The 24043-nt window shown below is 40.2% G+C and overlaps 1 protein-coding gene across 4 annotated transcripts in view; it reads right to left on the reverse strand.

The window, feature by feature from the left end:
- The window catches only part of cadm2a (cell adhesion molecule 2a), a 206124-nt gene that overhangs the window by 40026 nt on the left and 142055 nt on the right, over positions 1-24043 (reverse strand). For all 4 annotated transcript variants that reach the window (XM_068715900.1, XM_068715902.1, XM_068715899.1 and 1 more), the window contains 3 exons: positions 21050-21199; positions 6643-6795; positions 2144-2281 (listed from right to left, as the gene is read on the reverse strand). In XM_068715900.1, coding sequence (XP_068572001.1) covers positions 2144-2281; positions 6643-6795; positions 21050-21199 — 441 coding nt within the window. The remainder of the gene's footprint in view (positions 1-2143; positions 2282-6642; positions 6796-21049; positions 21200-24043) is intronic.

Consider the following 24043-nt stretch of genomic DNA (forward strand, 5'->3'; position numbering starts at 1 on the left):
TCTTTTACAAAAAAGAAAAATGAGGACACAATGTGAATGGTCATTATATATATAAATACTGCCATCTTTACAAACAGTTTCAACAATGTTAAGAGTTATTATTCGTGTCCTTTCTGGGCAAAGAACTACAACCATGTCACAGTGAATAATATACTGATATGACATTGTACAAGACCCAAATTAAAGGGAGTAGTGTGCCAAGTTGAGGAGAGAATTATAGCATCTGACCTTAATGAGAAGGCGTATCCTCTTGAGATTACCTTCACTTCAAACCACCAAGGATATCTCTGACTACCTGTTAACTTTCTGTGGCAAATTGAAAGAACATTATGTCCTGGCTAGGTTTCCATTTGCCTTACAGGGAGCTCTTCTGTCAGTAGTGTGCCACTGGGAGAAGCCATAATCACCCGTAGAGACACAATAAGCCTGTAAGGAAAAATACCCACTCTGCTAATTAGTGTATATATTCTTCTATAAGCTTCAAGTTCCTCAGAAAAGCAACAAGAGGAACTATAAAGTGGAGTGACAAATACTATACTATAATACATTACAATCACATGGTGATTAGAAAAAGTTAAACAACCAATATGCAACTAGAGGAACTACTCACAAACATTATTTAATGAGTGAAATATTAATAAGGATATTGTTTATAGAACATACAAGTGTGAAAATGTTTATAGAGATTCAACTATTCCATATCATAATAATAATAATAATATTTTTTTAATAATTAAATGCAATTTCAAATAAAAATGTTCTTCATTTAATTGGACATTTAGGATGTGCAACACCTGGCTGCTTGTTATTCTCACTACTGAGTTTCAGTGATCTGTTGGGTTACACAAAGACTTTGACAGTGCCTTTGCAAACCAGTATTGTTTATGGCAGTTCTAATACAAAAAAATGTAATCTGTGATTCTCAATCCTATCTCTTTGTTTACACATGCAGTCATTTGAATTAGAAAAGGGTGATTTGCATTTTGTTATCTGACTTCAATCTACTTTGTGAAACAGCATAAAGACCTTTGTAAAAAAGTTCTGAAACTGTGCTGATGATCTGTGACAGTCTGCCCCACTGGGTTTTGCATTTTATTTGATACAGAACCACATCTGTTTCTCTGTTCCTCAAAGAGCTCATCTCGTCATTTCATGTCCCTATCTCTCTTTTCTTCAATATTTTTTTCTCATTCTCCCTCTCTCGCTCCCGTTCAAACAATTACATAGCCGATGGTTCATCAAGTAGAACAGAGCAGGGGGTGGGTGGAAATGAGGTGTGTATTCCAGTCAGTGTGATTTAGAACTGCCCTCTGATAACAAGGGAGGTTAATGTATCGGTCTCAGGCCAAAGGACACTTGCTGAATCTGCTCTATTAGAAACAACTTGTTCGGAAAAATAATACACTGTTGAGACGTCTGCTGCAGCAGTTTCATGGTACCAGTTTTATGAATGTATGCAATGTATTCTATAACACAAATTCCTATTTTCTGGCACATTTGCTCTCAGTTGGTCTGAGCCATGCTGAAATGTGATAATCAATAGTTTTTAGTGTCTGACAACACAGTGGAGATTGTGGGCCTAATGGAATGGTTTAACATAAATGGGAAGTTATAGCATGGTATTGGAAATATCAATAAATCCGTAAATAATTTTTACTTTAGCAACATCAGTAATAGCACAGAATGATTAACTTTATCTTTTTAAAACTACAGTAAGTAACTTAACTGCTTCATTGAGAAAATGCTCACAATTACAAATATGTAGTCTAAGGAAAATATTCTTTTATTTCTAAATATCAATTTGCCATGTTTTAGGTGAAACCCTTGACATATTGTATGAATGATATTTAGGGCTGTCGTTGACCAAAGAAATTGTCGACTAACAGTAATACGATTTTGTCGACTAGTTGATTTGTTAATTTAATCGCGTTAAGTTTCTTGGAAATAAGTCATTCAGCATGAAAAAAACAACTAAAGAAATGTCAGTCGACAAAAAACATAACGACTGATTTGTTTACAAATCATTTGTTTACAAATCAGTCGACTAATTGACTAAGAGGGGGCCGCCTTGATGACATTACGCATGAGTTTGTGTACCCAAAGCAGTGATGCAGATGTAAATGCAGGTACAGATGTTACATACCTTTGACCTCCTTTTCATTCCTGAACCAGCGCAGGTCGGCAGCGGGCTTGCTGCCCTGAGTCATGCAGGTCAGAGTGATGTGGTCCCCCTCCAAAGCAGGCTTCATCAGGCCATCGATCTCTGGCTTCTCTGGCACACCTGAAGGATGGAATGGGAAATTACAGCAATGGAACTTATTTACACACTGCAAAATGTCATTATGCATCAATAATATTGTTATGCCTTATTGGAAATTCTCCTCTCGCTTGTGCTTCTGCAGGCAGATTAGAGAGCTGACTACAGAGCAGCATCCCTGAGCAGCCCGATAATGCATCAGGTAGGACTCTTTCTGACACAGTGGTGGATGGTCTCTAACCGCTGGACCGTCTTCAAGGATCAGTTCACCAAAATTACAGAGAAGCTTGTTTTCTCACATACCTCTAGCTGTATCAACCAATGTGTTTATGATTAAATCAGGAAATTATTTACAAGAGCATGAAGTTATTCTTAGATTTAGCCTCTGAATTTGGCGCTCAAAGTGCACCAGATTGCATTCAACTTTAAAATGTAGAACATTTTCAGATAAAACTCAATTCGGCACCGCTGGCATCAAGTCGTGTAGATTTTCTTTGGCCAGGTTGTGAAATATCTGATTCTGCCTCAGCGCAATTACAAAAGAGGTGAATATAGTTTTGTTTGGGATGGTCACAGATCAGAAGATTTGGTCAACACTTTTTTACTGCTATTTTTTACCAGAGAAATAGTACCTAAATAGCACAAGGTGTAAGTTGACAAATGTGTTTTTGTTTGTGTGTATACGTGTGTGTTTGTATAGGTGTGTGTGTGTAAATGTGAGTAAGCAAAGGCTTGTGGTCACAGAGGAGGCCATGAGGTTGTACAGAAAATGTTAATTACTGGCCTTTCCTATAATGAGTGTTTTAAGTGTGTAGCGCTGCCCTTCTAATGCCAATGAGCAATAAGTCTGCCTCAGGCTGAGAGTCTGAAAGGTCTGTCAGTCAATGCCATTGACTGACTCTGGCCTTGTCTGTCTCACCACCTCCAGTAAGGTTTATTACCAGACTCCTGTTTTCTGTTTACCATCAATTTGAAGGAAAAAAACTGCATCCACAATCCTAACAATGGCTGCTGCTGGGTAAATTCAGCATACAGTGATATATTTCCCTCCACAACTAACTAAATCCTTTACGTTTTTCTATGCACATTTGTTGAATGCATAGATTTTTAAGTGTGTGAAGTGTCTCTATATCTAACTAAGTACTGGGCTGCATGTATAAGTATGTGAATGATTAAGTGTGGCTTGACTCAGAAAAGTGTTTGATGGTTTTTCTCCAAGACTGAATGAGAACAGATCAAATACAATGTTGATTTTTTACAGTCATGTTCCCCCTTGGGTGGTTAGAGGCTGTTAATCCTTCTCTCTGTTTGTATGTGTGTGCATGCACGTGTATAAATGTAAAGGACTGTGGGTCCGTTTGTTTCTATGCTCATTTATGCGTCATGGATCTGTATGTGTTTTGGAGTATCCATGTGTGCATGACTGTTTAAGCCCAACCAACAGCTTTTTTAAGACATGCAAAAAAAATAAAAAATGTATTTCAGATGTAAGGTGAAAACTTCCTGTTCACTGATAATTCCTAGGGTTAAATTTGATCATGTTGCTTTATGCTAATCTACACATTTATAAAGATGCATTTAATACAAAATACAGAGAGGTAATTTCTTTGAGAAGTTATTTAGAACCAAAATCAAAATCAGCTACTATTACTAATAAGAAAAATAACTGAGGGCTAAGTCTGTCATGTTGCCAAGCTACAGTAGCTGCATAGCAAAGTCGATCCAACACTTTGGTCCAGAAATACCTATTGGATGGATTGCGATGAAATTGTGTAGAGAAATGTATGACTCCCCAATGGATGAATTCCAATGACTTTGGTGATTCCATGACTTTTCCTAGCACCACCATGAGATTTGAAATGTCTCATTAAAATTTGTTGCACATATTTGCCCCTCAGGATGATATGTAATAATTTTGGTGACCCCCTAAAAGGACCGATATATGACATTCTGAACATTAATATAGCAGCGAACAACTATTTGCTGTGTAAAGATCCAGAGGGGTTATGTCTACCTGAGCAGAGATGGAAGTTTCTCTCCCTCTGTGTGTGTTGTAATCAGACCCTCTCCTTGCTTGGTTTATATATCCGGGCCGTCCGTGCATGCTTCTAGTTCACGTTTGTGCATGTGAGCGTACCCCGCTAATTAGCTCATGGCCACCGCTCTGCACTGCTCTCATATGGCGATTACAACTGATAAAGCCCTAGATGACGACATCGTTGTGGAAGCATAGCACCCACCCTCCAGTTACCCCTCAGGTGTTAGCTCTGTCAGCACTTTTGCCGTTGTTTGCACGTTTAGCACTGTGAGCATGTTGGGATCCGTTAAGAGGCAATGGAGATGTCCCCAATCTCGTATTATGCACCTAAAACCTTTGTTTTATAACCGAATACCTGCAAAACTAATGCCATTCCTATTAGCCTCAGCTGTTCTTCATGTATGGTTAAATTATGAAACGCTGAAATGCAAAGACGATGAACCAAAATGGTAAACTCCAATTATACCTGCTAAACTGTTAGCGTAGTCATTGTGAGTGTGTTAGAAAGTTAAACAGTTAGTTTAAAGCACTGCCTCATCGGTCGTGTTATACCACTACTATTTTCATACTCAAGAGTTTACATTTCATTATTTCACACTTCAAATCATGTAATTCATTTCTAATCTTAGTTATAATGTTTTAAAAATTGTGTGGTTGCTAATAGATAAACACATATAATATAACAAATGTATGTTGAGAAGATCTGAATTTGAGGCTCAATTAATTTTGATATTTTGTCCAAAGAATTTTCAATGTTTTCTTGTTTTCATTCCCAGCACACTTTCCTGAAGCAGTGGCAGATAAACCAGGCCATTCACAGACCATTTTGAATGTTTAATAAATCTCCCTGTTTCCTGGCTTGCACCATTAACTATTGTTCAGTATTGCAAAATAATTTTCTCCATATCCTTATTGAGCCGTAGCCTTTAATGTCTCTAATTCTCTGAATGCTTGTTAACACAGAGAGCCTGCTAATGGTCCTGGAGTGCACTAGGACATCTATTAACATTAGTGAAAACTAATTGGCAAGATAATAAGCCCAGTGGCAGGAAATGAGACAATGTTTGTGAGGGGCGATGATCACAACACAAACATTACTAGAGGGCCCAACAGTATGTTTTTATTTGTCTGCAGATGCTGGCGTAAGCAACAGACTATTTGTAACCACTGTTGATTTGTTAATTTTTGTTTGTCTTAAAGGAAAAAACAAAAGACAGAACCATTATTGGTTTGAACTGAAAAATTTACCAAAAGGCATAACTAGAAAGCATTCAAAGCATCACCTCCACCAAGGATGCACAATTGTCTAGAGGTGTTATTTTAGTAATAATGTTTTGAAATTAACACACACACAAAATTGAATACAGATAGTAATACAACCCCCTGCCAGAGTTGCTTTTACTACTGATCTTTCTCTTGCCCCATGGCCTGACCTTCCACCTAATTTCATTGAAACCGTTGAACACGTTTGTGCAAACTACAGCAATTGGCGATGCACTACACCTTGCATTACTGAGCCCATCTTATGTTTGGTGATATAGTGCTCTTTTAAGGTCTTAAACTTACACACTAAACAATTGTACTATATTATCCGAATAAGCTTTTTCCAAATAGATAACATGCACAATATCACAAACAGTAGCCTCTGTAGACTGTAAGGCATTGCAACCAGAACAGCCTCTTGGACCCCCACCAGTCCGGCTTCAAGGTGGGTCACTCGACTGAGACAGCCCTCCTTGCGGTGACAGAGTCGCTTCACACCGCAAGAGTGAACTCTCTCTTCTCGGTCCTGATTCTCCTGGACCTGTCTGCGGCGTTTGACACTGTGAACCACCAGATTCTCCTCTCCACCCTCGAGGGGATGGGCGTCTCGGGGTCTGCACTCTCCCTGTTTGCATCCTACCTGACAGGTCGATCCTACCAGGTGACATGGAGGGGGGCCGTGTCGGAATCACGCATTCTGACTACAGGGGTTCCACAAGGTTCAGTCCTGGGCCCCCTTCTCTTCTCATTCTACACAACATCTCTGGGTTCTGTTATTCGCTCGCATGACTTCTCGTACCATTGTTATGCCGACGACACCCAGCTGGTCTTGTCATTTCCCCCTGGCAACACCCAAGTGGAGGTATGCATCAGAGCAACACCTTTGCTTTCAAAGTAATTTTGGAAAATTTAGGATTTTCTTAACTATGGTGGACCAGGTTGAAATAGGTTGAGGTTGAAGGAAGGTGTGCGCGCCCACAAACTATGTTATTGCAGACTGATCTTAAGTAACAGTGAATTCACAAATGAACATTTCCATTAAGCAGGAATTAAATACTATACCTAATATGAAATCGGTACTTACCTAGAACCGTCAGGTAGGCTTTGGCTGTTCTGACAGGCATGGTGAAGAGAGAACAGGTGTACATGCCTTCATCCGTCAGCGTGACATCACTGATGCTAATGGTCAACTCTGACCATGACGCATGCACCAGCTCAATCCTGTTGTCCCTTAAAGCTGGACAGAAAGACAGACAGAGACAGAGAGGGAGTTAGTAAACATTAAAAAATAGAAACATTTCATTTGTACATTTCATTTTTGTGGGGGCACAATATGCACACAGACAAACAGTCAAATAAGGCACATTAATCATGGCAACAGTAGGCAACTGCAAAATGAAAAAGTGAGATCAGTGATATGCTATTTTCCTGCTCTATTGTATGATGCTTAACATGTGCATAGTGTTGAAAAAAACAAACAGTGCCATGTTAACTACACACACATTAATCATATCCAAACGTAGTACTACAAACATGCATTTTGCCATTCAGATTTTGGCATTTATTACACATGGATATACAATTTTGCCCAATCATTTTGAAATGCTAAACTTGGTGGTATAGTATGGTTTTTGCTCGTGCCGAAATATGTAAGGCTCATTTCCACTTTATACTTTGACGTGAAAAATAGTACTTGAGGTAGCCAAACCACGCTGTGTTGTGTAAGTGATATATGTATGAATACATTTAAATGCATAAAAAAATGTGAAATGGGACCACAGACCTGAACTTCCTGTTGAATCTGAAAATGTACAGGTCGATACACCTCTATACTGAAACATACTCATACCATTTTCTGTGGTGGAAACCCTCGTAGATATTTTACTTATATGAAAATGTAATCTTACGAAAGACATAACAGGAATGAAAATCAATACTGCAATAACAGGCTGGGAAAAAGGCCAAATGAGAATTTGGCAAGATGTGAGAGTTGAAATGGATTTGCTGAAATTGGATAGCTTGTTGAAAGATACTCCATGGTCTTCAAAGTAGACATTGTACTTCATGTCTGTGATACAGTGTGAGCAAGCTTTCAGAAATTGGTAATACCTTGAACATGACATGATTCATGCCTGTTGTATCCAAAGGGGTGCATTGTGATATACAAAACAAAACCACCGAAAAGGCTGACTTCTACTTTAAAAAGACAATATGTGGATCGTTAAGTGCGATAAAAAGTTAATCCATTCTGTGTCTGTGGCCTTGGCTGCTCAAGAGATTTATGCAAGCCTTCCTTCTGCAAGTACAACACCTTTCTACAAACCTTATTTAATACAAACAGCTCTCCATCAAAGTGACTCAGAGAACATCTCGTTCAAGTGCAGTGTGTGCGTTTGTGTGTGTGAATGTTTGATTTAAGCAGAAAAGATTATTGATCATCTTTGCACATTTGTTTATATTTTCTTTCATATGAGGCTACATGAAAGAACATTCTTATCTTATGGTAATTTGGGATAAATCCCATAAAAAGTAAAGCACCCTGGTTTTGTTACCTCTCTACAAAGATTTGAAGAGTAAAGGCCATTAGACAGTCTGTTTGTAGAGTACTTTAAAGAATGGTTGGCTGAATGTTAAAATTGATACAAGAGGTATCTAAAGAACTGAAAGTGGCTTTCAGTCAGCATTACAAAAAGTCTCTCTCCCATAGTTTCAAAGTTTTCAAAGTTTCCAAAACAATAATGTAACTTTTTTTAAAAACTACAACACAAACCTTAATTAGTTTACTCTTTATCAAACACTTGATTAAAAAGAAATCTATAAAATATGTACCTACAAAGTCAATTAACTTTGAAAAGAGCTTTAAGTATTGCCAAAGGTCTCAGTCTTACATTTGATTGATTGAATCAATGGCGACTGCTGCAGTAGATGTGTTTTTACCCACTTACGTTTGTAATTTGTCAGTCACTGGTAAATGTCTATAACCCTTGAGGTGACTGTGAAGGAGGTGTTTGGCACACAAGCTGCATTCTTTTTTCCAGAGTCTGTGTATGCATTGCTGCAATGATCATGGAACTGACAAATGTAGAAAAATGTCAGTGAGCACACTATCTCGTGTCATTTGGCCTGCCAAGGGATGGATAGCTTTGCTTTGCCGGTTCCACGCTAAACACCTACAGTAAATGGCAGTAGAGTTGTAATCAGTTTGGCTAAATGACAGCTGCTCTCTCTCGTTTATTATTGCATTTGTTCTGTCCCTTCCTGTCCCTCACAACACCGGTTATCTCTACAGGCTGTGTACTGAGCCTGAGCAGGCGTGACACGTTGATATGAGCACATGCCATATCTTTAGGCTTGACACTGGTGACAGTACATTCCTGTTTCTGTGTGTGTGTGTGTGTGTGTGTGTTTGTACAAGTACACGTCGCCATCAATGCAAGACCAACGAATTAGATGTAGTTTGACGCACTGCCAGTTCAGTTAATGGTGAGACCTGTACTATAAAAATTGTTATTTAATTCAGTATGTATGCACACAAATATATAAACCTTGTCTCATCAAAAAATAAACTAAGACAAAGAATAGATTCTCTTTGCCTCTGTATTTCCTTTCTGTCACTTTCTCTCCTTCCTCAACCCCCACAGACCTCATTCTGTCGGCTCAGGCAGCTTCACTAACCTGTGAATGTGTACAAGTTAAACAATGCTTCTTTTCAACAGTTGTCTTATTTGCTTTGGGCAAGGAAGTATGAGCAGGTCAGAAAATACATCCACTGTGGCTGGCTTGCTAGCTGTCGCGATGCAGCTCTACTTTCTTCCTTCCCTCTCTTCAACAGCCCATTGTGGGAAGTTGTTTGTGTGAGACTGAGGGTAGTGGATGGATAGATAATTCTTTGACTTCTTGGTCAGCTTAAGCAAGGTAACGAGAACTCAATGACATCAAAAGCTGTGATGACATTGCATCCGCATGTATAATGAGAGAGCCTAATTGAAACGTGACTTGGTTGAAACAACTGCATTGAATAACTGGTAATATCAAAACTTCCTTTCATCACCTGCATGTTGTTGAACACAGTTTATAAAAAGATAATAATCTGAAGATTCTGATCATTCAAGTTAGAATCTGGATTCAGTGATCCTATAATGCTTTAAGTGTTGTTTCTGCAAATGTCAGAGGTTGAACGCGGAGATCAGGATAATTTAGATGCCAAAAAGCAGGATCATCCTGATCCCCCTGGAAGGGTGGATTTAAAAAAAAAAAAAAAAACAACATGAAAGGTGTTGCGCATAACCGTGAAATAGTGATATGACTGGTAAAGATGCTATAATACGGTCAAAATACAGAGGACTTTGTTTTATTCAATCAAATGAATAAAACCTTAAAAACAAATTCTCACATCAATGGCTTTGTCTTTAAATTGTTAGAGTCCTGATAGTCTTATAGCCTATTTGTCACACTTAATTTAAATTGGGCATATACGTACATTTAAATAAACTTGATCTATTTAAAATATCAAAACCAGGATTTGGTCATTTGTACACTTGCAAGATTTTACAAATGTAGACCGTACATATTATTGCATGTACACCATGCAATAATATGAAAGGATTGAACACACACACACACACACACACACACACACACACACACACACACACACACACACACACACACACACACACACACACCACTAAAATTCATAAAGGATTTACTGTATCTATTAAAGGAACAACAAAGTCTTCCATCTTTTTCCCTTCTCTCCCTAGCTATGTAACCTCCCTTTTCTCATTCTACGCCCAGTGAAAGGTTGGATATCGACGGAGCGAGCAGACGAGAGGAACGCATCCTTTGCTATTTGTCTGTGAAGGCGGTGCAGCTGCCTGCCATCCATTAGACACTATTACTGCTGTCAGTCCAGAATGTGTTCATGGAGAATGATATTGTCGACAACAACAAAGGGTGGCGGATTTGTATTACAAAATATCTACTGACTGAATGTACGTCCATATTTCTTTGCTCATTTAGCCTTTATCTGCATCTCTCCCTGTACATAGAAAGAGAGACAGAAAGCAAAGCAGCACTTGTCCGCATCAAAGTTTGATTTGTTTCTGCAACAAATGGTCAATACACTTCCATCTATTTTGCTGCTGAAGTAGACAGAGCATACAGTTTGAGTGAGAGAGAGAGAGAGAGAGACAGAGAAAGCGAGAGAGAGACAGAGAGAGAGAGACAGAGAGAGACAGAGAGACAGAGAGAGAGAGAGACAGAGAGAGAGAGACAGAGAGAGAGAGAGAGAGACAGAGAGAGAGAGAGAGAGAGAGAGACAGAGAGAGAGAGACAGAGACAGAGAGACAGAGAGAAAGACAGAGAGAGACAGAGAGACAGAGAGAGAGAGAGAGAGTTGTCTTTCATACGTTTGATTTCCTTAATCTTGGCAGAACAAATACGCAGTACCTTGAGACGCTGGCAATTTTATGAGTTTGCCGACGCAGATGCAGTTTCATATTCAGAAACCCAGTGGAGGCAGATAGATTGCTCATCTTATTATGAGGGCTGATGACCCTCGGCTCGAACGCCGTGTTGAGATTCCCCTGAATGAAGCCATGACCGATCAGATAACAGAGAGTAAACGGCTATAACATCGAAGTCACAAGGCTCTCTATTCCCATACAGCATATTCAGAAAGGGACAGAAGAGAGAGGGGAAAAGTCATCTTTAAAAAACTCTGTAAAGGATAAGAAGAAAGAGACATCTTTGAAAAGGAGAAGTGAGAAGGAGAAGGTCAAACACGTTGTGTTTCTTTCAAATTAAAAGCGACGTTTTCATTCTGAGAGAAGACGTTAAGTCAGCCGGTAAAACAGTCTTATTGAAAGTATGGATTCAATCATAATCTTTGAACCATTAATGAGTCATTTTTTTTTAAATGTGTCGGGAAATCTCCACCCAACCATTTCTTCTCACCCTAGGCTCAGCAACTTCTTTCCACCATTTAAGATGCTTCCTACTTTACATTATATTTCTCAAAACATCCTTCTTTGCTTTTTTGGCTTCCAAATTTGCACAGCAAAATTGTACTGTAACTTGTAGCTATTTGACATCCCATGAATGCACCACAATCACAGTCACAAAAACATGACACATCACCCTTTTCCCCAGCTCCAAATGCTAGTTATGGAGCTTGGTCTTTTGGTTGAGTATCGAAAATCTGAGTATGCCACAGTCAGACGAAGTGGTAAATGCAGTGAATGCCTGGGATTCATTTTGATCACCATTAATCTGTGATGCAAGATGGCGTAGGGCCCCAAAACTGTCCATTAATTAACATTGATGTTCACAACACTTGGTTTGTAAGTCCCACAACAGCTAAACGAGTAAAAGACCCAAACTACAGGAGTGGAAGTGCCTTTAGAGTCCAAAAAGCATTTTCCAGCTCAGCATGGGGAAACCTATCATTATTATTATTATCATAATTATTATTATTATTATCATTATCACATGACAGCTGATGGTTTTGTGACTCATCAGTATGTTGCCAGAGCCTCACTAAAATTGCAACACATCACTGTGTAGCTATATGTATCTGTATTATTGTGTTGGCACACAGCACATACCCAAATTGGCTGCATATCTTGCAGTTTTTCACGGCTACCTTCCATCATTAAAAGCAGCGGGTGAGTAAACAAAGCGCGTGTGGGCATGTGTATGTATGGCGGCTAATTACATTTGAACATTAGGCATGCGATTATATTATAGGCATACAAAGTGCATGCATAAGCAAATAGTCATAACTCTAAAGTCACTCACTTTAAACCTATCATGTTTGCACATTTCACTTTCTCCCTTTATTTCCTTTGCCTTTTCTCCCTCCTGCCCTTTCCTCTCCCAGCCCCCCTCCCACGTCCCTTCGTCTTTCCAGGGACAGTATGTATTAGTATGGAACCTCGGCAGGTGTTTGCTCATTCAAGTGACACACATTTATAATGAGAAAAGTGCACATTTCAGAATATACATTCAGCTGCCTGTGTCTGGATGTGACTGTTCTCTTTTCCTTGTCAACACCCCATCTGGAGACTTGAGCTTGTCTGCGTATATACGTGTGTGTGTGTGTGTGTGTGTGTGTGTGTGTGTTTGTGAGTAAGAGATAGAGAGAGAGAGAGAAGCAACAGCATGCAATGTTTATTGAATAGCTTAATGTATATTCTGTATCTCTGCCGTTCCTCAACCTCCATTACCTGTTATGCCTTTCCAAAGGCACACCAGCTTTTTAAAATGTAAAATGTGCCATACTCCATACACAGTAATTGGCTTGTGGAGATGTGGAGATTCCTGTGACGGAAATGATTTCCTTTCATCAGTTTCTACCTGCCATGCCAAGTTCAGTGGGACACTTCCACCAGCCCTACTTCATTAAGTCCTTGTGAGAAGCGGGTCAGTGAGGAGACAGCTCTTCCCTATAAACCCTCTTGTGTTTTGCATAGGCATACATTTTCCCCTCTAGCTAGTACCTAGGATACCCACTACAGCTATCCTTCAAAAATGACTTTGAAAAGTGTTCCAAAATAAAGTGGACAGTGTTTGTAGAGTTTTTCCATTTCGACAATAAAAAAAAAATAAAAAAATCTTAAATTCTATTATAAAATATGATTTCTTTTCTCGGTGCTCCAGAACTTTCTCCCGGAATAGAAAACCACTAAGCCTACGTGCACCACTAAGTGTGAGCTAATTATTCCCATTTGCCTCAGGTATTTTTCTCTACACCTCACGGATGATAAGTAGCTCTACTAATAAAGGCAGTAATAACTGGATATATCGCTTCACTTGGCAATGTAGTCTCTTTCTCACCCCAACCTGCTTTCCAGGTGTACAGCAAAAAAAAACAAACAAAGCTGACATTTATCTGACACCAGTTTCTCTCGACACACACACACACACACACACACACACACACACACACACACACACACACACACACACACACACACACACACACACACACGACAACTATACAGATCTCTGCTTGTAATTATTATACCTGACTGCCACCTCTAAATACAATGTAGTAAATAGAAAAAGGTTTTTTTTTAATCAAAAGCTGAATGTTATACAAAAACAGACATATGCAAAGAGATGTGACAAAGAAAGACAACGCAGAAGGCTCAAGGTGAAAGAAAAGTTTGCCTGCGTCTTTCAGAGGTGATAACTGCGTCTGAAAGCTCTAATAAAATGCCTCCTTAATTCCTCCCCTTTATCCCACCAAGGCCTATATTCCGTCTCCTTTTTCCTCCTTTTCTTCCTCTCATGTTTTATGGTGCTTGTCTTGGGGAGAGGGGACTTGTTAGGGATCTTTGGAGATTTACAGTCAAGTTTTTTTTATCAGAGCGAACACCGTATCAATCTTCAGGCCGATATGAAAGGATGTTTCATAGAGGCACTCTTCCAGGAAATAAATAATAAAAAAGACAGCTGTCTGAAAAGTTTAACTTTCCTTGCTAAGATTATGTTTTGAGAGAAAGTTCTGCTATCTGTTTAATAAAAAGTCTGTCGAGCATTTCTTATTTTGTTATTTACTTTGGAAAACTTTTAAAAGCCTATCCCCTAAATTGCTCAGGCACAGATATTCTGAATGCATCAAAGCTTTCATGGGTGCATACTGGAGAGGTGGAATGCTTGACATTTCACATGCACACACGTATATGTGCACTTACGTACACACTCAAACACGCACTCACACAACCACAAACAGCTAGCAAATTGATTCAGACAGCTGAAAATTTGACATCTGAGGACGCGAATGGCTTCATATTTAGCAGCTCGGGGGTCTAAAAACGAGCAGTTGGCCGGTAACTGTTCACCCAGAACACTAATCTTAATTTTTAAACAGATTCAATAAATGTGCAGATGACACAGCGTGAGCAGAGATATCCACCACAAGTACACCACCAGGAAACATCAACATTGTACCACTCGTACATCCAAAAGCTGCAGATACTGCATTGTACTAATGAACCAATAAATGTGCGTGGTGACTCGGATTTCCTGATAGTGAGGTTAGTGAGGCAAAAATGCAATCAAACCAAAAATAAACCCATGACTCACTGTGTTGTGTGTCAGTTTTATCCTGCAGAGCACCCAGATTCTCTTTTCTATGACAAAATGACCAGCACCTTAATGTAGTAACCCTTTACACCCCACCTGAGAAATACATACAGCATCTTTTGTTTCAATATTTGCCAATATATGTGTCCGCTGCAGTAGCCACATTTTGGACACGGCTATAATGCATTCATATGTGCAGAATAGGCAAATACTTTATGACATTTTTAAGGACAGGTAAACTCCGATCCTGCCAAACTCCGGAAGGCAGGGATGGAAAGACAATTAAAGGGAAGAAAACGGGATCAAGAGCCACCCATTCTCACTCCCAAAGCGGCAAGTACCGCAGCTTGTTCAGTGCTCCTCGGCGTCTGACACAGACACACACTTAGCGTGCGTATGCGGCGCACCCACCCACCTGCATTACGGGCAGAGTAAAGAGAGTAATGTGGGTTGAAAATGAAAATACTGATGTGGGTGTTGAAAAAGAACTGGAAAGAAAAAGGGTTAGCAAATTACAGTAACCGCGTTGAATAAATTATTTCGATGTCATACCTTAGCCACTGCTCACACATGCTGAGTCCACTAATTAGGCCAGCAAATTTAGCCTGGAAAGTAATTACACATTGGGTTTTTTCTTGTACGGGAATAACGAATACATTGTAATTACGCCTCATTGCAAAATTTCTCCATCCAGGAAATAAAGCTATTATCAGTTCTTGAATTACAATGAAACCAAAAGAGCAATTTGTAAAGAGATATTAGGCTCTTTTGAATCTTATAAAGGAGAGAATCCCCATTGCCCCGTGCTCATCTCTCGCTCGCTGTCGAAGCTTAAGTCCCTCAGTGGTAAGTGATGGAAAGGACGAAATTGGGTACTTTCGGGACAATGACTTATTTGAAATTCAAACAACTCTTCACAGCCATAGGAGCACCTTCTAGAGGACGGAAGACAAGAGGAGTCTCTTTCATCCGACTAAACGTCTTGGAGGTGAGCCTCAGCTCTGACATTAAACAACAACAGCAGCCAAACGGGCACCACTCAAAGGACTGTAATGGAGTCAGTTGCTGCATTTGTCTTTGAAAAAAACAATATGTTTATGCTAATGCTCTGTGGCTGACTTTAATAGAGGATGTAACTGACACTTTTTGAGATGCAACACATGCAGGCATACGTGCAATCTGTTGAATTAGACAACAAACATAATAGATTCAGCTGATTTTTTGGACAGTTGCCTGTGTATACGTAAATCTGTAGTATGAATATTCTGTAAAAAAAATATCTATCTATGTATGTTTTTTCAATATACAGCAATGAATAAGTCACATAGACCTATAATTTTCTACTAGAAGAGAACATTTTAGCACTGACTTCCAAATAAAACTTTAAAAGGAAAAACATTTTAATTTTTATCACTTGAAATTGTATTGTGTTTACTTATGTGGAGTCAACCTTTAACCTTTTAGAAGGTAGATATTGAACTGTATAAAACCAATTTCTAATTACAAACAAAAACATTTCAACGAATTGTAAATTATGCAAAACGTTGGTGAGTTGAGGTTGTATTTTTTAGCAACTGTGTGCTTTCCCTAATCCCCATATTCTTCTTATTATTCTTCTTCCCAACAGGCAGCAAGGACAATTAATCTGAAACCTACTGTGCTCAAAGGCGTTTGCAGCTGAGACATCTTTCCTTCTCACACTGCCAGTGGCACTTTGGAAACGCTCACCATTTCAGTGCTCCCATCAGCATGTGCATCTGAATTTACCACATTCAGCAAGACAACTCCCAAAGCACACACTCATTCACAACGATCCAAAACAGCAACACAATTCTGGGGCCTCGGTAGTATCCTTTTGCTTTTCTCATAATAACAGAGTTTTTGGCTTCTTTTTCATTTCCAATCTCAGAGCTCTGCACTGAAAATGCCATGAAATAGACCCCCAAGACCGACCCCTGGTGTGATATGGAATGACCTGCAGAGAACATCAACTGTTGAATTTGATGTTCAATGCAGCTTTTTTTACTGCCACTCCTTCCAGTAAGGAAAAATGTGAATGGCTAAACATGGAAATGCTTTGCATGTATTCACTTGTTGTATGCAAAATACAGACAGACAGACAGACAGACAGACAGACAGACACACACACACACACACACACACACACACACACCTATACACGTACAGTGCATGGCAGCCCAGTGGGCAGATGGATAATGGAAGAAGACTGTGTAAATCCCATATGTGCTTAATCCAGACACTTACAAGAGAGTGTGATTCATACTCTATTACACTCAACTAATACAGCTGAGAGACGCACAGGGCACAATCATTTCAGCAGGCATGCACCAACAAAATAACACCCATGAATCCTCTTTATGGGGACTTTACTGAAGAGGGTGTGGAAGGTCAGGAATAAAGCCTTTGTACTTATTAGCCATTAAAACAGTGGCGGTGGTGCGCCACACCCACAACGCGTGTGCATGGCTTTGTTAGTGTGTGAGTGTGTGTATTACTGAGCCTGTGAATGTGTGGAAAGATAACAAGGGTTTGCATCCATTTAACAGAAGGAATTTCTTTGCAGCACGGTGCAGGTTTCCAGTATATAAAGTGCTTTTCTGCAGATCACATTAATGGCAGGCCATTTTCTCTCAGGAAGCGGGTTGTGAGGTTGATGAGGCTGTTAAAGTCCTCTACTACAACACTTTATTCAGTGTATATAATATACTTTGTATTAGTAAAAAACAATATTAAGCCCCAGTAATTTTAGCTTAATTCATGCTGTATTGTTAAATATTGCAAAACGTTTGAACTACTCGTTTGAGTAAACACATTTTAACAAGTGAGTCTCATTTAATTTACATCATTTCAAGAGCAGTCAGTAATGCAGGGTCCACTAATATGGCTATTCTGTAAAAATGTAACCTTCATCGCTGATATCTATGCACCACCAAGTCACCTGTAGCTATTCTGGAAATGTTTGCTACTATATTATGATAACCCATCGCAAAAAACTTATGAATACACTACCAAATAGCTGATTGGGTGCAAAGAAGTCCACTGCCTGTCACTGATCATGTTGTGAAATGTAATGCTCTCACCCCATCAATTACACACAAGGCCATAATGCAGTATCATACAAGGCTCAGGTTTTTTGGTTTGTTCCATTTCATGTAGGCTTTGCCCTCTAAGAGTTGTCGCTATTGGGTTTATACCCGCACACATTATTTTCCTTTCTCCCTGCATGGGCCTCTCACATCTTCGCAGTTGTGACAAACTCCCATTTTTTCTTCAGTGTCCAACAGTCAACAAATAAAGATGAAAAGAAGATGAATAAGTCCAGCGTTGTCCATCTGTGTACTGGCTGCGAGGTTGGCTACATACTCCCTACTGACCTTCGTCCCAGCTGCTCGTAACCTGTAAGCCACTTGCCAATATTGTGCTCACTTGCCTCCGGAGGATCTGCAGTGACGATGGGAGGCCTTGGTGTTTAAGGTGGCGGGGACGGTAGTTAGGTAGACCATCAGGATACCGTAACGGTGGAAGAGCTGGACATCTTCAGCTGCACTTTCCTGGACATCATGAATGAAGAGCGCTGTGACCGACACAAGTCTGCTGGCTCAGCTTCCTCCATAGCAGGTTCTCCACATTTGCAGGCTTCCTCCGTCCCCACAGTCGCCAGGAGCCTCGCAGCAGCGACTCCCTCCTTCTCCACATCATTTACCTGCCACCAAGGCACTTTTTCAAGACTTGCCAAGCATCAAAAAAACATGGCAAAGGCTCGCCGCTGCACAAGTCACAATGCAGCTGGCGCAGCTCAGTCACTCCCTCACATTTTCATGAGTAACAAATCTTCGTTTAAAACTTGCATTACTGAATTATCAGCCTCCACCCGTCCTTCAAAGTGAGTTAGAGGTGATATCCCAGCACGCCCGGTGGCAGTTTTTTAATACACAATGTGTTTTGCTGACGCTGTCATGAATTTCAGCACCGGCCCTTTCTCAACTGTTGAAGCTCTCTAGCACCACAGTGGGATTTACCGCTGGTTCTGCAGATGCTTGGGGATGTCCCCTTTGAGCCGATAGCCCAAATCTCTCTTGAGATACTATCTTTAAAGACACGCTCCTTCTGGCCCTGACATCGGCTAAGAGAGCGAGTGACCTATGCCCTCAGTCGGTCTCGTCATCCTGCTTTTCCATTAGAGAAGAGCAACCTTACAGCCAAATCCCTCATTTACACCTAAAGTCTTAACAAACTCTTTTCGGTCCAGAACCATTTCTCTGTAGAAATACATCCTCACCAGAATGAGGCAGAAGAAGCATCTCATCGACTCTGACTCTGTGCTTTGTCTCAGTATATGGCACGTATGTTTAACATAAACATAACGCTGCAGCTGCTGGGCATCTGAGCGCTCTCCATGAGAGCTTTATCCTCATCCATGGCCCTCCTAAGAGGGATGGCAGTGGCAGACATCTGGGCTTCTCTGTGCCCTTTCATCCGTTTCTATCTGCTAGATGTATCTGAAACCTCCCTAACTCATTCAGTGTTCAATGTGCTAGCTGTCAGATGAAGCGTTGCCCAATCAGGCACCTCTAGGAGCCTCTAATCTGATCATCAACAGAATTGATCCTTGTCTAAGCTTCTCCCTAGAACGGCCATTGTCCAATCCTTCGTTAGCAACTGGAAGTAGGCATAGAAAGCCAGAAGCCTAAGAGGAGAGATGTCGGTTATTGATTAAACGTTGTGGGAGACTTCACTCCCAGCTGAATTCATCGGACTATAAACGTTGTTTATTCCAAGGTAAGATGCTAGTAACGCCAGCTAGCTTTACACATACACACATATAACAAAGATGGTTAAATATATATTATAATTAATTTATGATACCCAGTGTATGGATCAAGCCCATGATGTGCAAGCAATATCCTGGTGAGCTTTAAACAAATGGAAAAGCAGAATAAATTAGTTTTGTATTAGATAATTAAAGCTATAGTGAGTCAAAACTAAACAAATTATATTGCAAATGTAGTTTCCAAAAAGTATATTGTATTGCATTCTATATACTTCTCTATGCTATTTCAAAACTATTATGTCAATAATCTGCTCTTCTCTCCTATCAAATATCTCTCACTGATAATGACATGGCAGGTGCGAAAGCTTGACAGGCCTAGCAACAGTAACCAAGGGGGGAGGGGCTTAGTGAAGGTCAATTGATGTCCCCACTCTTCTGCAACGGCAGTGCTGTGTGAAGAGAGTGTGATATATTTGTCTCGACACGGGGCTGTGTTAACCACGTCACATTCAGCGCCTTCCCTGCCATTCTTACATTCGGCATCTGCAGTTTGTGAAGTGGTGCGTGTTGTCTTCTTGTGGACCTTGGTGTCACAGTGGGGCATTGGGAACCCAATAGCGACGTCCCTCAAAATAGTTAGTTAGGTACCGTAACTCCAGATTCTAGGTGAGTATAGGTGTAGCCCTATAAGCTGTGGGCCCAAACTACTCCAGCTGAAGAAATGCTGGTTTAAATTGGGAGCAGAACTATGGTCACACATCGCAACTGCGGACGTGCGAGAGGCCTGTGCAGGGCACAAGGCCACACACAAAAAAAAAAATGCTGAATGCGCAGGGATAAATGTAACTAACGTAAATGTAAATGTAACTAACTTCTTTTCGCTGAATTTGTATTCATACTGTATTGTGTGTGCTAGACGCAGTACGAGCTAAGCACTACAGGGTTGTAGTGAAGGGCACTTGCACAGCGGGGTGAATGGTTGACTTTGAGAGTGTGCAGGCTGTTTCTGATGTTCTAATTTGATTTGAACAACAACATGAAAGTATTGAGTATGCATCTTTTGATTCAGATTCCAACCAAATTACACCAATTTTTTATCCATTTTGACTTTTCAAATATACTGAAGTGAAATTGACTGCACACAAAAAATCATAAACATTGAAACCCAAATTGTCCATGGCAGTTAATTTTCACGACTAGTTATCTCGGCAAAACAAGTGAAATAGAGAGCTGGCCGTATTTGTTTTCCTCAACAGAGGGGTGACTGTAAAGTTGACGGATTAAGTGAAAAATCCATCCCAAAAGGAAAGCTGTGTATCTTTTTCTATGCACTGTGAATGCACTGTCTGTGAAAACAGAGCATCAACAGGAAAAAACAGACACATGAAATGTGGGACAGATGGTATGACACAACAAAAACAGCAGCTTATTCAACTGACAAACACACAGGAACACGAGGGGTTGTTCGGGTTGCTCTCCAGCCTAAAAAAAACCACAGTTTTGTGTGTTTTGTGCATTTCTCAACCACCATAAACCTAACAGGGAATATTCTGTAAGACTGCATCTGTTGTGCAGCAGCTGCTGTCTGTCAATATTCAAAACCTACCTTTCTTGTCCCCAAAAAAGAGGGTTTGCTGTGCTGGGTTTGACCACTGGAGGGAGGTGTTGTCATTATACTCCACACGGCAGGTCATGTTCGCCGTCCCACCCTCTGTCACCGTCACATTCTGAACCAGTGGGTACTGACCGCTGATGCCTGTAACACAACCCATAAGAGAAATGTGTGAAAAGAGATGAGGATGCATCAGCAAAGGGGGAGATCGAAAGATACAACGGTAGACAGAGTTAAACAGACGGTACACGTTTGATTGCTTGATTTGTAAGGTTGCTTTGTTGATTAAATTCGCTTAATAAATTTCAGATGATCACATAAAATTAAAGATAGATAGTAATGCGACTTTAATCCAGTTGGTTCATAAAGATGTACATAAAACAAAGAAAAGACTTGTCTGTCTCTGGAAATCAAGAGAGAAAATCTTGTTTATGTCTTTGAAAAAGGCTTAACACCCTAATTAAAAAGCAAATGTTCAGCCAGGATGGCCAATCACTACTGTGTGCTAAATTGGACCCTAACATAGAACACAAAGGGGGCATTTAGCCTGCGGTACCAACCCTGAAACCTCAGCTACACAGGGGAGACCAATTAAAACACATTTTTAGAAGACTTGTGTGTGCATGTGTGGATGCTGGTGTGTGCAATGCCCGCATCCAATGAGAGAAACAGGTTATATTGTTACATGTGATTAGTCCAAGTGGAGAGAGTTTTCAGCACCATGGACAGGTCTCTATTGCAAGTGGTTTGTCAATAGCTGCTAGTTTTCAGAACTCTGGACAGCTCACTGTTGTGCATGTGTGCGTATGTTTTAGTGGGTGTGTACGTGTGTGTGTGTGTGTGTGTGTGTGTGTGTGTGAGGGATGCTGTGAGCAAGTACATAATAATAACCATATATCTATCCCTGTCCCTATTCCCAGAGGACAGGTTTTAAAGACTGTGTGACTAAAGGCTTAGGTAAGAAAGATTATTCATCCCCTGCTAACTCTCCCATCTTAAACCACCATCCCCCCCCGGGAAAGGATCATGAAGCTGAAAAAAAAAATATGTATAAGGAAATAAAGAAGTAAGAAATATTTGGAATTGAGGAGTTTTTTAAATTCCATTCCTGTGTGATTCTGTTTGATACCTCCCCATTCAAACGCTGTTAATGTATTAGATCTAATTTAGCGGGCAATTTTTGTGTTTCCCTTTCTTCAGATAATGACTGCACAGGTAAGATAAACAAACCATCAAACAGTGCTTGTCTGCAGGGTTAGCAGGTGAAGCAAACCCATCACTGACAGGCCTGTGGTGAAGGACATGTTGAGAGGAGAGAGGGTGAGGTGAAGGAGGGGAGGAGAGGTAGAGAGAGGTAAGTCAAGGAGCACGGGTCATTTCCAGTGTTGATTAAGGCCTCCCGAGGTTAATCATGCGTTTGAGAGATAGAGAGGGAAGGGCAGGGAAACGGGGGGAAAAATGGATCAGAGCTATGGGAGGCTAGGAATATGTTTTATTCATGAAAGTTTTGCATGACGCATGATCTGCCAACGATTTACCGTTCTCCTGAGCCAGCCGTCGCTCTCTTTATTACTTCCTCTTTTTAAATCACTTATTTTTTTCCTCATTTTTCTCACTCACGCAGTTGGGCAACATACAGCCCAGTGTGAAACAATTTATTTCTTTTGTGCTGGCCGCAAAGGGAAATTAATGGTTAACTGCCATACTGAACGGTGGAGATGATGATTTCTGTGTGAGCATCTGCACAATATGACGTAGTGTAACATTCAAATTCAATACTGCAGTGGATGTGTCCCTGCAAAATGTAATTGAAGATGGAGACACTGTGGAGATATGCTTGTTTGTTGTATTGTCAACCCTGTACTCATCCCTGAATATATAATATGCTAGTTTGTTCTTCATGATCTGCTTTCGACAAACAAGAAAACACGAGATTTGGGTGATTTAATATTACGGCAAAGTGCTTTTAACGTGCCCCTTGTGAATATGGGTGTTTTCAAAATGTAGACTATGAAAACGTTATAATATATATATATATATATATATATATATATAATATAACATAATAAATAATGTTTGAATTTGACTGCAAGAAATACATTTGAAAAATTATATATACTACATACAATACATACTGTGTATAGGTGTCACACATGAGAGCCTGTATGTTTACTTATCAGGACAGAAGCTACATATTATAGCATATATTAAAGTTCCTTTTTGCCTTTCTCTTCTTTTTCTCCTCTCCACTTATAGTAGTGCCTATACAAAGTCACAATAGTCCGGGGATCCCCCTGCCTAAGCCCTTCGCCGGTGTCTGGTCAAACACGTCCAGTGGGACTGAAAGGGCCGAAGGGGCCACAATGATGGTTATATTAGAACAGTGCAGTGTTCTGTGTGCCTAATTGGCCAATGGAGTAGGTTCTTCCATTCTCCCCCCTGGCCACCCAGACCTGATTTAAATGTATCTCCTGAGGGAAAGAGGCAGCTGTTCTCTCCTGATTTCCATGTCTAAATTTAGGTCCTTCCCTCACTTCACCTCCAAGCTTTCTCCTACTTTCAGTTTCTTGCACTCTCTTTTTCAGTTCACAACCATTCCACTCAATTCCCTTCTCTCAATTTCTCTCTCTCTCTCTCTCTCTCTCTCTCTCTCGCTCTGTGAGTCACGTTTCCTCCTCTGGTTGATCCCTGAAGGGTGGCATTTCCACTTTCTTTGTCTCTCATTTTTGTATTCTCTCTGTTTCCTGGTGCTCCCCAGTCTTTCAAATTTATCTTGATCCTACCTCCTTTCTTGTGCTCAATTGGGATATATCTCTCGTGGAGAGTGGGGTCAGTTTAATTGCCCTCCACTTTGACTGACATGCCAAGGCTAAGCCAGGTCAACAACATCCTCAAGTGCATGACATTATGAAGTAATGACATAATGAAATTAGCTTTGCTTTATTTAGCTTCAGTTGGATAATATATGTGTGTCACCCATCACTATAG

Source organism: Cebidichthys violaceus, unplaced genomic scaffold, assembly GCF_023349555.1.
Source record: "Cebidichthys violaceus isolate CVI_PGR_0920_01 unplaced genomic scaffold, fCebVio1.0.p SCAF_20, whole genome shotgun sequence".
Taxonomy (NCBI): Eukaryota; Metazoa; Chordata; class Actinopteri; order Perciformes; family Stichaeidae; genus Cebidichthys; species Cebidichthys violaceus.